Source organism: Crocodylus siamensis, chromosome 2 (assembly GCF_052110815.1).
Source record: "Crocodylus siamensis isolate JL-2025a chromosome 2, ASM5211081v1, whole genome shotgun sequence".
Taxonomy (NCBI): domain Eukaryota; kingdom Metazoa; phylum Chordata; order Crocodylia; family Crocodylidae; genus Crocodylus; species Crocodylus siamensis.
The window spans coordinates 253,976,895-253,993,389 of NC_143396.1; the positions used below are offsets into that span (position 1 = coordinate 253,976,895).

At 43.3% G+C, this 16,495-nt stretch overlaps 1 protein-coding gene across 2 annotated transcripts in view; it reads left to right on the plus strand.

Annotated features, from left to right (window-relative positions):
- Positions 1–858: 858 nt before the first annotated feature.
- ESRRB (estrogen related receptor beta) overlaps positions 859–16,495 on the plus strand; it is a 162,979-nt gene continuing 147,342 nt past the window's right edge. The window contains exons 1-2 of one of the 2 annotated variants that reach the window (XM_090033749.1): positions 859–994; positions 10,225–10,338. In XM_090033749.1, the coding sequence (XP_089889875.1) occupies positions 10,322–10,338 (17 nt within the window). In that variant the 5' untranslated portion in view covers positions 859–994; positions 10,225–10,321. The remainder of the gene's footprint in view (positions 995–10,224; positions 10,339–16,495) is intronic. The other variant, XM_090033750.1, reaches the window with a different exon arrangement.

Consider the following 16,495-nt stretch of genomic DNA (forward strand, 5'->3'; position numbering starts at 1 on the left):
TTCAACTTTTTCTACTGTTCTCTCTATCCTGTTACTCACCTGGAGCTGCAACTCAGTGAAGTTTACCTCTGAGTCCAATTACCACCGAGAGCTATGTATCCCGTTGAGATGTCACTACTGCTGCTATGCATTTAGGAGTCGGAAAGGGCTGACCAAAGCCCAAGTTCCTGAAACTGAGTAACTTGTTCTGCTGAGCTAATGGCAGCCAGTGAGGGATGGTTGCTTGGGGGTTTGTCTAGCCTAGAGAGCTTTATCAATACCCTGACACTAGTTTTCAGGAACACTCCTGATCAAATGGAGCTTGGGGCACAGGAACTTTATTTTCAGTCTGCAAAGTTTTTGAGTTTTTTTGCAGAGTCCCTTTAGAAATGGTCTCACCTCAGCACTACTAACCCAGGCATCCATTGCAGTTTATTCTGCAGCAGGAATATAAACTTTTATGGAAAAGGGTTGGAGCACAACACAGAATGTAAAACTCTGCTCCTACTCTGTCAGAGTCCTCAAACTCTGCTTATTTTTTATTGCGTTAATGAGTCAGATCTAAACTGTCATTTGTACTGTTCGGTTTCTCTTTGTGCGCTGAATTTTGTTCACTTGCTCTGCATGCCTCAAGTTGCTGTAAATGCTGCTGGGGAAGTAATTCCCTTGCACTTTCCCTTTCCTATGCCCACGGATGACCGTGGGGACTCCTCCTCCCTGGGTGCAGTGCAGAGTTTAAAGCCCAGCTTTTCCTGCTTTGCTTAAGACCTGGTTATTTTTTTTTTTTTTTTTTTTTTTTTTGTCAGCTGCCTGTTATATCAATCACGGAGCTGGGATCTATTTATAGGTTGGGACTCGGAGTACTGTGTCCTAGTCACAAAGAGAGGCAGAGACGCAGAAGGGACTGTCGGTTGGTACGGGTGGAACCAAAAGATATTTAATCAGCAATTAGAAACACCTGAGGGCAAGGGAAATTCTATTCCAGCCCTGTGCTTCATCTCTCAACCTGCAGCATGTAAGTACCCAACTTCTCCCTTTTATTGTGATTTTTTTTTTTTTTTTTTTTTGGTTCCAAATATCTCCCTGCACTGATCATTTTATCTGGGCTTAAAATCCTGGCAGCATCACAATGTGGCTAAAGGAAATTATTTTTGCCATTTTCACACTGTCAAAGGAAGGTCAGGGTGACCCAGGCGCTGAGGAGTTGATTTCAGAACTTTATGTAAATCTGTCAGCTTCACTATTCAAGTGGGTGGCTTTTGGGTTGTTTTTTTTTCTTTTTTCCCTTCTTGAAATAACCAAATGAAAGTTTGAGTGGTATGAGATTGTTTGGGAAGTAGGAATAGTCAGGTTTGCTGGCATTCGGAAAAGGTCAATGTATAATGTAACTCTGCTTAAGGGCTTACCAAGGACAGGTGTGATTTGACTGGTGCTGGTAAAGGAACCATAAACCTGGAAACTTCAGCAGCCAATTGCAAAAAGAACCCCCTTTTTCTCCCTTCAGTAGCAGTGTTGGCTCAAACCTTCTGTAGCGCAACTGTGAAAATGAAATGTTGTATTACGGAATATATTTGGCACTGAGCAGCTGATGTTTAGCAAGTTTTAAAGTCCCCAAGCAACTATCTGTGGTGACAATAGAAGGGTGCAGTACTTTGAGAAGTCAGGCATGGTGACAATCAAAAGAAGAACTTATTGTCTCTGTGATGGTCGATGAGGTGTTTGCTTTAAAGCATCTAGAATGCAAAATTGTTTGAACAATAGAGCATTTTCGAGTGCTTTTTGTTAAGAAAAAAAGGAGGAGAAGCTCTTACTGTAAAGGTTTGAAAAAGAATTGGCAATTAGTTTTTATTCCTCAGCTTTTTGTATGTAAGTATTAAAATTAAAATAGTTTTTATTAGTTAGTAGTGTTTCATATTTTGGCCTCAAAGATTTGATGATTTTAACTGAATTTAGTTTCAGTTATATTATTTCAATATAGAAAAAACCTTTATTGTATATTTATGAGACTGCTTTGGAATTTCTTATATTTATAGTGTCTGAGAAATGGATCAAGATTACAAATTTTATTTTGCTTTTCAGTGGTTTTTTTTCTAGATTATAGACTTTCCATTAGTGAAAATATCAAGTACTCAGAAATAAAAGATAGTTTTGGCAAAATTGACTGGGGAAAGTTTACAAATAGATCAAATCATCTTTTTAAAGCTCATATAATTTGTTATGGGGTTTTTAAATTCAGTGTACATTTTAATAAGTCCCTAAGTTTTAAACTTGTAAATGTTTCTCTTATTTTGGAAGTTGTTTCAGATTGGTTCTTGTAGAGTTTCTAATCGTGGATGTAATGACTCAAGCTACTGAACTGGAATTTTGATACAGAGGTCAGATAGCAGGACAAAATTGATAAACACGTTGATTTTTTTTGCTTAAGTTAGTAACATTTAACATGATCCTTGCAATGCACAGCTTCCTCTGCAAAAAAAACCCAAAACCCCCCCCTAAAAAATCAAATTACCACTGTGAAAATGCTCACTATAGAAAGCTTAGTTTTGACTCATTAAGATTTTCTTTTTTCAATTCATTTTTTTCAAGTATGCTTGCTATAAACCATAATTTTTGTCTGATACAATACTGCATTTATTGTTTCTTTGTTTCTTATACATCACACTTTAATTATACAAATGAGAGGAGGGTTTTTTAAATGTAGTGAAGAAATGAAAAATGCTGATTGTTAATTAACAAAGTCACTATTATACACCTGATCTTTGGTTTTCTTAAAAAATCAAGAACAAAAACAGACTATTTTAAAATAAAAAAGCAACCTCTTGCCCCACTGCAAATGCGACAAAAATCCAATGTGCCTACATTCAGGCATGACTACAACTACCCATGACTGAACACTTTGCAGAGATCCAAACATTCCTGAACAAATATTCCCAATAAACCCCCTGCGTCTTTTGGTCTTAAGGATATGGGGAATATTTTATTGGTTGGGTTACAATAACAGGTCAACTTTATCCTCCTGCTCCTCTTTTAAACAACTACTATAGGTCTCTTCCTGCTCAACCTGCAGATTCTTTGTCTTATTCTGGCAAAAATTCTAGAAAAATTACCAAGCACCCACTGCCTTATAGCATGCAGATCAATAGATTATCGGACATCTTTTTTATCTTTATGCGTGTTTAGATAAATAAACAATTAGAAAACTTTGATGCATTGTGTGGAAGGCAGCCTGTTATTATTTACTTTCTGCTTCACTAACGATTAATTTTATGCGGACTAAGCACCCATCAACCTAGTCTCCTCCAAACTGACTTCTTAAATGTAATTTGTCACCGGGCTGTTTGTGATTTTGAGGAATGAAAAATCTTGCTTGTTCCACCCTTGTCTATTTGTTTCTTTGACTGTAAAGTAATGATTGACGCATGCATTCTCTCTGCCTTCCTCCCTTCTCTCTTTCGTTATGTATAACTCCTCATGGGAATTATGAATAAAACCTGTTCCAAATGGGCTGCACAGGTGTCGGAAACACAGCATGCCCAGGTGTGTATCTTTAAGTCTCTGAAAATATGGAGAAAACACTCTTCTTAGTAGTACAATTCTACACTGTTGGGGCCCTTCCAAATACAACTCCCCCCCTGCAAAGCCAGCAGCTACTTATTAAAGATTGTGCAGCTATCCCTTGTCTCCCTCTTTTTATTTCTTCACCTATACATCTGTCCATCTCTTTCTCATCTCTCTATTTTTACATTTCATTATGCTCATGCTTGCTCTCTCACTCTCTCTTTTCCTTTCCTGAAAACACATTTCTATCTGGCACAGAAAATAAACTCAGATTGCGGGTAGTTATGTTAATCTAATTCAATCCTCTGTGGGTTAGGAGTGAAATTCTAATAGTAGAGCTGTTGAGGGCTTTTTTGTTAATGGCTTGGGGATTACATTGAGTTAAAGGCTCATTTCCTAATCAAACAGAGAGGGAGAGAGTGACTCCGAATATTTATGAGTCTCCCAGCGCGAGTTAAACATTGAACTCCAAAAGCAGGATTTCAGGGCTGCAGAAAGAGTTAAAACCCCTCAGGGCTGCTATGGAAAAAAAAAAATGAAACCAGTTAAGCCATCAGCATTTTCAACCGCTGTACAACTTCAGTTCAGTAAGAAAAAAATAATCATCTCACAAAGCTAAAATGGAAACTGTAGCGAGATATTTAAAACAAAGTCAAGTGATGCTTCAGAGCAGCTCTCATGTAGGTAGGCATGGAGAGCATGTACAGGCCTAATAGAAACTCCAGATAAATCCTCTTCTAAATGAGAAGGGTGAGCTGCCCTTTTATCCGTTTCTAGAAGACTTGATTTAATTTTTTAATGGAATGTTTCTGGGCCTGTTTGACTCTTGGCCAACCCTTTATTCTTAAAAAATGTGGAGAGGTCAGCACTTCAATCGTGCTGTTTCTGAAGGGCAGACTTGCATGTTATTGAGCCATGTTCTACCCTTCAGATTAGCTGGAGACTTTAGGTGAAACGGTGTAGTTAAGAAATCAGAACCACTGCCATGGGGACTATGGGCCAAATTATTGCTTGAATGCCCTTGTGATTAATTACAGATACCCAGATAGATACTAGTCTCACTGGAGATGCTTAGAGTTCTAATGGGCTGTAGTGGATGCTGTGCTGTTAAGGGCTGGCATGTTGCAACATAGCCAATGGCCTTCTGCCCTTGGGTTGGGTTTGAAACTCTGAACCCATAAAAGATGAACTACAAGACACTAGCTGGTGCCTTGGTAATCCTCCTCCCCTGGAGTATGGAGGGGAGAAATATCTTTTAGTGGTGTGTGTGCTTCCAGGCACGGTCTCTGACTTGCTACATTACCAAGTCATTTTGCTGAATGCCTCAGCTTCCCCAGCTGTAAAATGGGACTAATGATGCTAGCCATCAGCAGCAGCATTGTGTGTTTGATAGATGTGAAGGTCCATGTAAGTGCTAAATAACTGTTTGACAACATATGACAAGCAGGGATTAGACTACTTTCAGTCCTGGTGTAACTTCATTGACTTCAAATGGAGTTGTGCCCAATGGCCCATGGGGGACAGGCCCTATGAGGAGAGACTGTTCAGCCTGAGCAAAAGAAGGCTGAGAGGTGACTTGATAGATGCCTACAAATATGTCAAGGAAGAACACCAGGACCTAGGTGAATAACATTTCAGAACAGCGCCCTCCCTTTCTCTCCCCTTCCCCCCAGGGAAGACATGGACCAATAGACACAGGCTAGTCAAGGAAAAGTTTCAGCTGGACATAAGCAAAAACTTCTTATCTGTACAGGTAACTAGAATCTGGGACGTGCTTCCAGCAGAGGTGGTGCAGTTGTCATCTCTGAAGGCCTTTAAGAGGAGGCTGGACAGATAACTCGTTGAGCTCATTTGAGCCCAATTACCTCCTGCGCATGGCACTGGACTGGACTTGACTTGATGATCTTATAGGTCCCTTCCTATCCTTCTTTCTATGATTCTATGACTTTTGTGGAGATGTATTGATCCAAGAAATAAATAGTGACCAGGGTGAAAGCTAAGTCACTACTGACCACAAGAAACAAAAAATCTTGAGGTGCTTCCAAATACCAAAACAAAACATGGATTCAGATTATATGTGACAATAAAAAATAATCAGTCTCCTCCTCTTGTGTCATCCATAGTAATAGAACCAGTGACAGCACCGGGGCAGAATATTTCCTTTGAAGCTCTCAGGCTGCTTTCTCTGGTCACACTCCACCCTTATAGGATCTTAAACTTTCCTCTTTTTTTTCCCTTCCACCACAATCCCCTCTCTTCTTGGCTGGTGCAATGAGGGTTTTTCCTTCTCTCTCAATCTGTTTTAATCACTGTCTGGCATTGTCTGTGAATGCAAGCATTTCTCTTGCTTTTCTTTAGCCAGTGTATTCTTACTCTCCATCTCCACTGCTGTGCAGCGTCCTGTGGGGATGGTCCCCTGCTCTTCACCTGAGAAGTGGCTACATATTACTGTACACATATAGGGCACATGAGTATGCAGACAGAGTTGCCCTGTTACGTAGCCAGCTCTCACCTGTGTGTATGCACACCTGTGCATATATACAGTTTGTGATGAACTTGGGAATCCATCAATTGTAGCATCTACAGATGAAAAGCAAAGATTGCTTTAAAAGGTCCAGTAAAAATTCATGCCCTACAATTATTTGTTCTTACATGCCATTCACGTTATAAGCTATTTAAAAAATATTTTAATTAAAAAAAAAAAAGTGTTGGTATACTTTTCATATCCCTTCACCTGTTTAAGCCAAGTAACTTAGTTGTTGTAAATCTAGTCACACACAGGTTTAAGAAGAAGCCTCAATAGTCTGAAAATGTCATATTTTTTTTAGAATCTGAGCTCTCAAGCTCTTCAAAGTCTGGAAGAAATAGCTGAGTGTCTTACTGGGAATCTTTCCTCCCTAGTGGAATAAAACACCCATTTGGCTAAACATCAGTCTTTGGTTGCAGTAACACAGGTGCCCAGCAGAGTCTGAATGTCATGTTTGAAGGAAGTGTCATTTGCCGCTTATTTTTCTTCATGGAGAAAAGGGACGTGAATGACTGCAACTTGCAAAGGTTCTTACTATTCCTTGCAGTGAATTGTTTTCTCTTGATAAAAGCATTTGCCAGATCAGCAGAAAATGACATGCTGCCTATCACTGATCAGCTTTTTATACGTTCTAGAGAGGAAAAGGCCAGGAGCTCTGAGTTATAGCCCAGGATTTTCTCTAAAGAGCTCATGTAGTCAGACATTCCAGATGAGAAAAACTTGATCAGCTTTAGGACCTGGACAGGTTTCCTTGCCCGGGGGACCAGCCCCTTTCATTCCCTGCTTTATCAGCAGATTTCTCAGTCCTTCCCATTTCAAGATATGAATCCTTATGTCTCTCAAACCCTTTATGCTACAGTTGCCGTTCCTAGTAGCTTTCTCTGTTGAGGGTTTTTTCCCTTTAGGTGTGTCATTCTTTCCAAGTTTCCCTCTAGTTTCACCACAGTGTTAGAGATCTCTGTGCCTTAAAACAGGAGCCACAAACTGCCTTATAAGGGATTTGGACAGGGGAAGACCCTCTGGGTCCCATTCTTGGCCCTCACTGCTCCTACAGGATAGTTATTCCAGGACCACATTCTTCTCATAGTTAGAAACCTTTTAACTTGCAGCCTAGTTTTATATTCATAGTTAGTTTATAACAATCTTTTATGCCTATATTGTCCTTTAGCTCTAATCCCAGCTCTGATATGCTCTGCCTGTTCAGTATTAGGCAAGTCCCTTTGCCTGTGTTTTTAGTTTGCCTGCCTTAAAATAGTGTTTATGTGCACCTGTCCCCCAGGAAAGCTGTAATGTGGAACAAGGCTTTTTTGGACACATAAAGCCCTGCAGAACTCCACCACTGTAGACTTCTATGCAGATGTACCCAGTGTGTTTTACCTCCTGGTTCATATAGTGCACAACGCACATGTTCTCTACTCTGCCTGGTATTGTGTCTCTCCTACCTTCTCCCTCACCTATGTGGCATCAGACTTCACTTTGGGATCTCTTTGGGATGCCAAAGCAGCTCCAATACTGTGGCTTGCTGTGGTGTTTGTCCACACCTGCTGTTGCCCAGAATGTCTCTTACATGAAAGAGTATGTATGAGCAGGCTCTCGGGGATGGAGTGGAGCACCACTAAACCTCTGCATTATCAAAGCAACAGCTGGGGACAGACCTGAAATGGTAGTTTCTCTCTTAATTTCCTCTTCCTTAAGAGCTATGGTTGCGAAGAGGTTAAATGATAGCAAATGAGGGGCCAGGCTTCTGGGGAATACAGACTGGCTGAGAGTATTGATTGCTTTAGCTTATTGATCCTTCAGGAAGTCATCAGCATGGAAGCAATAGTGCTGTTCTTGCCACTTTGGAGGATTTTGTTCCAAAAGCATCTTTTTGTTTACTGAAGCCAGTGAAGAATGTGCTGCTCCTCTGCTGGCCCTTCCCAGAGAGACTCCAGCCTGGGCAGCCAACCAGCGCAGCAGGGCTTCCCTTCTTGTCTGCCTGATTTTTGAGGGGAGCCTCAGAAGTAGCTTGGTAATGAGGGGCAGGGAGCTTGGTGGGATATTAAAGTTTCTCCCTTGTAGCTCTGTGGTAGCCTCTTACTTCTGGCCAAGAGCTTTGCTTACATTCTCAGTCCTAGGCTTTCAAGCAACTCTGCCAGCACATGCCAGTTATGACTTGCAATAATCCCTGTTGGTCATCCACCCAAGTGATTTTTCACTTAAACAAAAAAGGGTTGGATTCTTGTATCTAAAATTAAAAGGTCACTGCACTTACTAGTTGTGGCACTCCTCCTCTGTATACTCTCTTATGTATGCACAAGCATAGTTACTTCATACCCCCTTTATTTTTTTTGAATCACTTGCTAAAGTTATTAAGCATTTTGCTCATACCTAGACAACTTTCCCTAGCTGTATTTGTAGTTTGTAAGTGCTTTTCCCCTCCAACTACTGCAGAATTCTGCACAGAACAGAGACTGAAATCATCCAAAATAAGGTGCTCGTGTTTTTATTCATACCACATATTAGTTTTTCTAAACCAATGTAATTGCTTTATATATTGGGCCTGTATTTCACTCATTTTACTGTTGGTAACTCTCACTATTTTACTGAGATATTTTACTTAAAACCCCATTTCTGGGGGAGGAGTGATTGTGGGAAACTCTGTTGTTAGTATTAAACCTCCCCCACCCAAAGATTCTAGTGCACCTTATTATGGAGAGAGGAAGTGAGAACATTAGGGCTCAAAAACTAGATGACAAATAAAAAGCACCCAACTTTTAAAATCCTCATCATGCTTTTGAGGCCTACCTCATGACATCTGAACACTTGGGTTGACAATAGTGGGTTTAATACAGTACAAAGTATTGAACCATTACAACATGTTATGCAACCAGTCTGAAACCTATCACAATTCCAAGGTATATTCTGCCACTGCTCCCTTTTTTTAAAGTTCTCATTATTAAATAATTTCCAGCCTCTGGCTGTCTCTTGCACCAATGGCCTCAGTAGTTGTTGTCATTGTGTCTTGATTTATTTATTCATTTGTATTGGGATCAGGGTCCCCTTGGACGAAGGACTGCATAGTTGCAATAGATGGCCTCAGCCCCAAGGCTCTTACAATCTAATTTAAGGCAAGACACAATTGGAGGGTGTAATTAGTGAAGAGAGAGAGTAGGTGGAGGAAGGTGAGGATAAGGATAAGGGAAACGTGATTGTATTGAATCGATATAAACAAATGTAACCTGTTTTGAGTGCCAGGGGTTTTGGTTGCTGCATGGCTTATTACAGGATACAAAGACTTCTAGTTTGTACAGGGCACCTGCCTACTTCTTTGATTTCTAGTTCTTCTAGCTGCTTTGGTTTTTCTGTTAAGCGGAATGCTTAGCATGCTGTCTGTGTCCTTTTACTGAATCCTTTCATGTGCTACCCCCATTTTTCTACACTCTAGTGCTACCTTTCCTTGTATTAATAGCCTTCTTTGGTGAGAGAAGTATATAAGCCAGCAGTTCGTATGCAAATAACTGAATTATATGTATAGGTGATGTGAGGTCACAGAGTTAAAATATATACATCTCAGGCCTTGTTTTCACTGAATTTTTTGTTTTACTGATACAGTTAGTGTGGTGTGTTTCTACTAGTAAAAGCCTCATGTGCCACACTAGCAGAAAAGTGATGGTGTAGACAAGGCTGCAGGTGGGGAATAAGATGGTGGTTATACACAATCTGTACGCACTGTGTGCACCCTATGTAGAGTTGTTTATCTCTCACTGGTGGCATTGGCTGGACCTCCAGGCAAGGTCACTGGTGGCAAGGGCTGGGCTCTTGCTTGTGTATTTGCAGGACCCATGTATTCTGGAGGCCTCTCTATGTGCATGTCAAGCAGTGGCTCAGAAGTACGATGCAGAGGGCGATTGTGTTCTCTCTGAAGTCTGTGCACAAGTATAGGTTACATGCCAGTCACATTTCCCTGTTCCATATTGCACAGGGCCCTGGTAAGTGTGAAGTCAAGGATTCAGTCACCTGATGGGGTTTAATTCCATCCATGTGTCACATTGCAGAATTGCATGCAAGTGGAGGAACATCAAACAAACTGAACTGTAGTGTGTCATCCCTGTCCTAGCTGGATACTTTTTCCCTCTGATTTTAGGTTTTGTTTTCTGCTTTCTCTCTCCTGTTTGCAGGTGGAGGGAAAGTGACATGGTTCCAATGGGAGTGAATTAACCCATGGAGAGCTAAGCACCAATGCAACTCATCTGCATCTAGTATCTGTACAAGTTCATGCAGAGCAAGCTTGGGTACCTCTTCACTGTATGGTTCCATGTAGATATACTTTCTGTGGTGAAGCCTTCAGCCTTTGTTTTTTCTTTTTAGCTGTAGTCCAATCCCAGGTTCTTTGGCATGTGGCAAGAAAGGTAGGTTTCAGGGAGGACAGATGAGCACTAGGGCTGTGTGAAATGGGCCCTATTCGATTCAGATTCGGCCCGAATCGGGGACAGTGATTCGATTTTGTTGATTTGGATCACTGTCCCTAATTCAATCAGCTGAATCCGAATCTGAAGAGAATCAGTGATTTGGACATAGACGCAGTTTTAAATATTTTTTATACATACTGTGAGAGGGGAGGCAAAAGCCCTCCCAACATGTCCCAGGACCCCTCCTGACAAGCCCCGGTACTTACCTCAGGGAAGGAGACAAGCAGCAGCTGCGGGGAAATACCAACACAGGCTCGGGAGTTCCACAGCTTCCTGAGCCTGCGAATCGGTGAGCCCCGGGGGTGGGGCCTCGGAGAAGCGTGGGCTGCTCAAAGAGCAGCTGGGGAGACACAGGTGGCAGAGCCAGGCAGTGGCCCTGAGTGCGGGGAAGGAAGCTCCAGCATCAGCCAGGCAAGCCTGGCTGTAGGAACAAGGAGTCCAGGCTCTGGGAGTAGAGGATCGCTGGAGAGCCACAGCGGGGAGAAGCAGCTCTTCCTCACAAGCACAGGCGAAGCCACAACTGCGCCAGAGAGCTCAGGTTCTGCGGTGGGGAGGGGCAATGAGTGACAGGAAAACCCTGCAGGCAGCCCGGTGAAGAGGGAGGAGCAGGCGGCGGCTGCACTGGAGTCTTACAGGGAAGTGGCAAGTACCACCAGGTGGTGGGATCAGGAGTGATTAGCTCCTAGTCAGCTGGGCCCTGGGAAAAATGTGTGGAGAGATGGATGGATTCCTTCTCCTGTCCCAGGGGATTGAGGGGTCCTGGGAGCCAGAATCCCAGGCACCCATCGGCAGACGCTGAACACCTTTTTCAGTTGAGGATTATCCTAAGTTACAGTTAGCCCAGGCCAGGGCAGGTTTAGTTGCCCGAAAGTTGATCTGAAGACCAGGGATTGACTCGAGGGATTGACGGCTGGAAAGACCCAACTCGGGTCGAGGCAGGTAACGTGGATGAGAAGAGATCATCCCAGGGAAGACTACAGGGAGCAGTGTCTTCCCAGGCCGTGGATGTGGTAAGGGTGGGGTAAAGGGAAGATTTAAAGCCGCACAAAGAAAGGCTAGGATCAAGACCCCTTTGGAACCGCCGATGGGAAATGCCTCCCCATCAATTAACATCAAAGACGTGGCAGGAAAGTAGGGGCAGCGCCTGAAACCATCTTGGTTGCCCCAGGGTGTGGTCTCATCCTGATGTTTTTAGGGAACAAGGCACTGACCAGAAAGGGGCCGAAGCCTTACAACACCTACCAGTGACACATACCTTGAGGTACCAGGTGTGGTTCATGAACACTGTGATGTTGGGGTAGATGGAGCATCCCACAGGAGCGCATGCTCCGCGGCAAACCCAGAAGTGGACTAGAAGTACTTCCGGTTCACTTCCAGGTCCACCAGGGAGCATGCCGGGGTGCCCCCCTGTGGCCTCCCCCAGCTCAGTGATCAGCCACAGGGGGACCCCAGGTACCCCCCCCAGACCCAGGAAGCACCAGTTGCTGGGCCAGGGAGGAGGTGCAGGAGGGGGCCCCCCATGAGCTCCCCGGCAGACCCGGAAGTGCTTCTGGTCCACTTCCAAGTCTACTGCCAAGCACAGTGGGGACCCCCCACCCCACTCCTGTGGGACACTCCATCTGCCCCAGCATCGCAGCACTCATGAGCTGCAGTCCAGCTGCTCACCATGCATTTTACTGTAAAACTTGAAAGTCTTGGGGCTGCTGGGAAAATTCACTTTCATAACTGAGGGTTCAGCTCTGCAGCAAGAAGCCAGTGCTATACTCCTGCTTTACTAGCTGGAGAAGGGTGCTGAAAGGGAGCTGGTTCTGTTGCCTTTTGGGGGCTGGAGAAAAAGTACACTGGTTTTGTGGACTTTAATGCGGAATGGGGGGAAGAAAGGAGGAAGACGGGATGGGTGAAGGTATCTTGGAGTATGGGAAGGTCCTTTTGTTCTTCCCTCTTGCCTTCTAGGTCAGGAATGGTTACAATTTAGTCCCCCAAACCTCACTCCAATAAAATGACATTGTGGAGACTTCATTCTGGATCAGATGCAGTTGAAGTACTGTGTCCAGTTCTGGGGACTGCACTTTAGGAGGGATGTGGACCACATTGAGAGGGTCCAGAGAAGGGCCACTCGCATGACCAGGGGGCAAAAGGGCAGGCTCTATGAGGGGAGACTGTGGGACCTGAACCTGTTCAGCCTCCACAAGAGAAGGCTGAGAGGGGATCTGGTGGCCATCTATAAACTGGCCAAGGGGGACCAGCAGGCAGTGGGAGAGTTCCTGTTCCCCCGAGCACTACTGGGAGTAACAAGGAATAATGGCCATAAGTTGACTGAGAGTTGATTCAGGCTGGATATCAGGAAGCACTACTTCACAGTCAGGGAGGCTAGGATCTGGAGCCAACTTCCAAGGGAAGTGGTCTTCACTCCTACCCTGGGGGTCTTCAGAAGGAGACTAGATAGACACCTACCTGGGGTTGTTTGGCCCCAGTACTCTTTCCTGCCGTGGCAGGGGGTCGGACTTGAAGATCTGCTCAGGTACCTTCTGACCCTACCGACTATGAAACTATGCTGACAAGCCATTTCTCCAGTATGAAGCAACATCTAATGTGGCCTTTCAATGAGAGATGTCTCAGACCTACTGCTCCACACCACAGGATGGGGAGATGTTTCTTGAAATACTTGTGAGCTGTAAGCATTTATGTCCAGCCCTGTATTTGTTACATCTATCACCAGTTCATTGTGAGTGTAGCACTAGCTCCGTCACTAGCAAGAGTACAGTTTTTTATCTTCAGATACTCCTCTTCATTGCAGGGAGGGAACTATACTGTAGCAGAGTCTTTCAGGGATGGGGTCAGTGGTTGTCAGCACCACAGTATACCCCCTCCTTTATCCTAAAATAGTATAGGAGCCCCACTGGATCTTCCTTCTTTGTTGTGTTGTGGGTGGGGCTAGAAACCAGCTCTTCTGTATGATGTCCTCCCTGACAAATGCTTCTGTCAGTGATACAGATTCCCTTATTGGATGATAAATGCTTCAGTTGAGACTTGAAAATAAACTACGAAAGGTGTATGCTTAAAATACCATGGGTGTCTGAAGGGGTACCTGTGCTTGTAGATCCACACTCTGGGGACACAGCTGCTTTTCTGTGTGTTACATGTGCAGTTGCCGGTGTTTGTGCACTCAGGTGCCCCGGTGCATTGTTAAAGGTGTTTTGAAAATGGACCATACTCCTGGGAAAAGGTAACCCATGAGCTAAGCCCCCTATATTCTGAAATGCAATACTTCAGAAATTCCCTGGGGTGATCAGTGGTGCATGCTCCATAACTGAATTAAGAGCATGTTTGGGGCATTGCATATCCCTGGTTACCTTTTTACTGTAGGTCTTCCTTTAAAGATTTTGACACTAAGATTACATCTGGTGGGGATGGAATCTGAGATTCCGGTTGATGACAGTTGGGGTAGTTAATGAGATGTTCAAAATGATATGACTCTACACCTGCGCCCAACAGTCTTCCCTAATAGTTGCACTCAGCTGGCATCCTAGGTCAAATGTTGATGATACTTTCTTTAGGGCAGGGATGTGCTCTCTCCTTGGGTTTTTGTACAGTCGTTAGCACTTCTGGGTAATGCCCCTGGCTGGACTCAAGATCAGAATCTCTGACAGTGCTTGATCTCCTCTTACAAACATCAAGGACCTGACATGATGGGCCTGGAGTGGCAAGTGGCCACGTGTGCATCTGCTCTCTATACCCGACCATAAATATCATTCATACCTCTGTTTTCTGAGCCCAGCTGAAATGTAAAGTAAATGTGAATAACTACCGATATGGTAATGTATGGCATAAGTATATGTTTAAGAGAGAATCTTCTGTGGATATGTTTCAAAATGGAAGCAAGCAGAAATTGGTCCTCCTGGTTCTCTGTTCATCTAGGAACCGCTGCAACTTTGTTAAAGTCACATTTCTGGGAGGAAACAACTCAAGCTACTAACTTGACTGTTGGAGTTCATTTCTGGAATGGAGCAGTGTTCCACCAACAGAACAGCTGTCCTGGAAATGGTTACCCACCGAGGTCAGACTTCTGTCTGTGTGTAATCAATGAACACATGCCAGTTAATCCAAATCCTTTCAAGTTCCTTAAACCAGACCACAGCAGTACATAGAGATCTACAGGACTTTGACCTTTCTCCATTCCTTCTCCTATAGTTAAGGAGGATAAACCATGCTCCCATCCCACATTTAAATGTTTCTTAAAGGGAAAACCTAGAATCTTTTTGAAGCCTTTCTCGATGAGGACTGAAAGCATTTTTTGGTTCCCAAATTTTCTATGGTTATATTGTGTTCTCTTAGAACTCTGGTGATGCAGCCAAGTAACTGTGGTACTTTGAATCAGAAATTCAAAATGGAAAGGCCTGTTAGATCATTTAGTCCCTCTGTGCTACAGTGATCCTTAAGGTATCCTATTCTACTACACCTAGAGGGCAACTGCTGAAATTAGCAGGAGACAGATTCAAAACTAACAAGAGGAAATACTTTTTTTTTATCAAGCACACTGTTAACTTGGGGAACTCATTACCACAGGAGGTTGCACAGGCAGATAATACAGCCAGGTTCAAAAAGGGACTAGACAAATTCATAGGTGATAGATCCATCAATAGCTATTAAATGGAACAGTGATGTATCCTTTGGCATCTCTAATCCAATGATGCTGGATGCCAGGGAGGATATGACAGGGGATAGATCATTTAATCTAGGTATACCCTGTTCAATGCTTTCTCTCTAAAGCATTCATTCCTGTCACTGTCAGAGATAGGATATTTGGGGAGATGGACCATGGGTAGGGCACCTATTATGTTCTAATGCTTTATATGGTTGTAAACACCTCTGCTTCTGCTCCTTCCTGGAGAAAAATTCAGCAGCTTGCTCCAATCTGCTATTAGGGAAAGTTTCCTGATTACTCTATTTGACTTCTCCCTTTTTTAATTTCTTTCCCTTCCTTTTAGTTGGCCTGCCTTGTACAATCTAAACCATTCTTCTCCCCCCTTGCAGTTTTTACTGTTCAGGTATTTTTATAGGTGGATATTTGTCCCCCACCCTGTTAGCTTAGGTGAGCCCTTAGTCCTTTTAGTTTTTAAATCTTGTCTTTGAAGTCAGTTTCTTCAGCCTCTTCCTCATTTGAGCTGCTTTTCTTTTTGAGTTCTCTCCAAGTTTTCTGCAGCTTTGTGATTCCCTTCCTCATCTGGACATGCCAGGTTTAAGCCAGGGTGTAAGGCCAACCACTGGCAGCAATTCTTTACACATAGTAAAATATTTTCTCTCAGACTAGGTAGGGGCTCTGCCAATCTAAAGGACACCATCTGCTCAAGCCCTTCACCTGTGTTATCAGCACCAGTAGAACTCTGGTTGCATTGCTGGCATCTGCAATGGAGATCAACGTCTCCAAGGGTTCAGAGGCCTGGATAGCACGTGCAATCTGTGCTTTCAGCTTCTCCAGTGACTACTGGTTCTTCCCCTCTCCCCAGTCTATGTAAACATGGCTCTTTCATTGGAGTAAATGTAGCTTCTGTTCAAAGTGAGTAGGGAAGACATTCCTCAATGTGCACTAGGCCTTGATAACTAATTTTAAAATAGTCCCTGCCTTACCTATATTTGTAGTATTGTTCCTGTGACACGTGATCAATGAAGCTGAGACAGGTGTGAATGTATTTAGGGTAGATGATGACCTACCCTCTAAAGTAATTTGAACATGCTCATAAACCATCTTTGCTCTATCATAAAAGAGAACCTTATGTGACTCCAACTAATGAAACATTTGGGATGTCCAGTAGATGCATCCTGCACTGTTTAGGGCAGGAAACAGAGCAAAGCAATAGGTCTTTTTCCATCTAAGTTCTCTGACTTTTCAAGTGACAGGAATTGTGAAATTGTATAATCTGTCCCCAGTCATTCTAATGGAATGGTAGATCTGGAAGGACAAAGAATTTAGGTTGACCTC